The following is a 449-nucleotide window of genomic DNA, read 5'->3' as shown; positions in this document are numbered from 1 at the left end:
GGGGGCTGCTCGCCGTGGCGGTGGCGTTCCCGCTGCTGCTGGTCGTGTCCGGTGAGTGCCAGGGGGACGGAGTGCCGGGGAGCCGAGGATCAGGAGTGCCGGGATCCCGGGATCGGGGGTGCCGGGGAACCAGGGCTCAGGGGATGCGGGGTGCAGGGAAACCTGGGTGCCAGGCAGGCTGGAATGCTGTGGATCCGGAGCGGTGGGGATTTGGAGTGCAGGGCTGTCCGGTGTGCAGGGATTCCGGGGTGCGGGGCAGGCAGAGTGCAGAGAATCTGGAGTGCAGGGTTGCCTGGTGTGCAGGGGATCCGCGGTGCAGGAGAGGATGAGTTTCAGGGGATCTAGAGTACAGGGGAGCCCGGAATGCCGGGGATGTGGGGTGCGAGGGATGCGGGGCGCAGGGGTTGTCCGGGGTGTAGGGGGTGTGTGCAGGGGTTTCTGGTGTGTAG

General features: G+C 68.2%; 1 protein-coding gene across 1 annotated transcript in view; it reads left to right on the top strand.

Annotated features, from left to right (window-relative positions):
- Positions 1 to 2: 2 nt before the first annotated feature.
- The window catches only part of MFGE8 (milk fat globule-EGF factor 8 protein), a gene marked incomplete at its 5' end in the record, with an annotated part of 11,295 nt that continues 10,848 nt past the window's right edge, over positions 3 to 449 (top strand). Inside the window, one exon of the mRNA XM_005419716.2 lies at positions 3 to 51. Coding sequence (XP_005419773.1) covers positions 3 to 51 — 49 coding nt within the window. The remainder of the gene's footprint in view (positions 52 to 449) is intronic.

Source organism: Geospiza fortis, unplaced genomic scaffold, assembly GCF_000277835.1.
Source record: "Geospiza fortis unplaced genomic scaffold, GeoFor_1.0 scaffold171, whole genome shotgun sequence".
NCBI classification, from domain to species: domain Eukaryota; kingdom Metazoa; phylum Chordata; class Aves; order Passeriformes; family Thraupidae; genus Geospiza; species Geospiza fortis.
The sequence above is the reverse complement of the archived record's forward strand: the minus strand, read 5'-3'. Positions and strand labels throughout refer to the sequence as shown.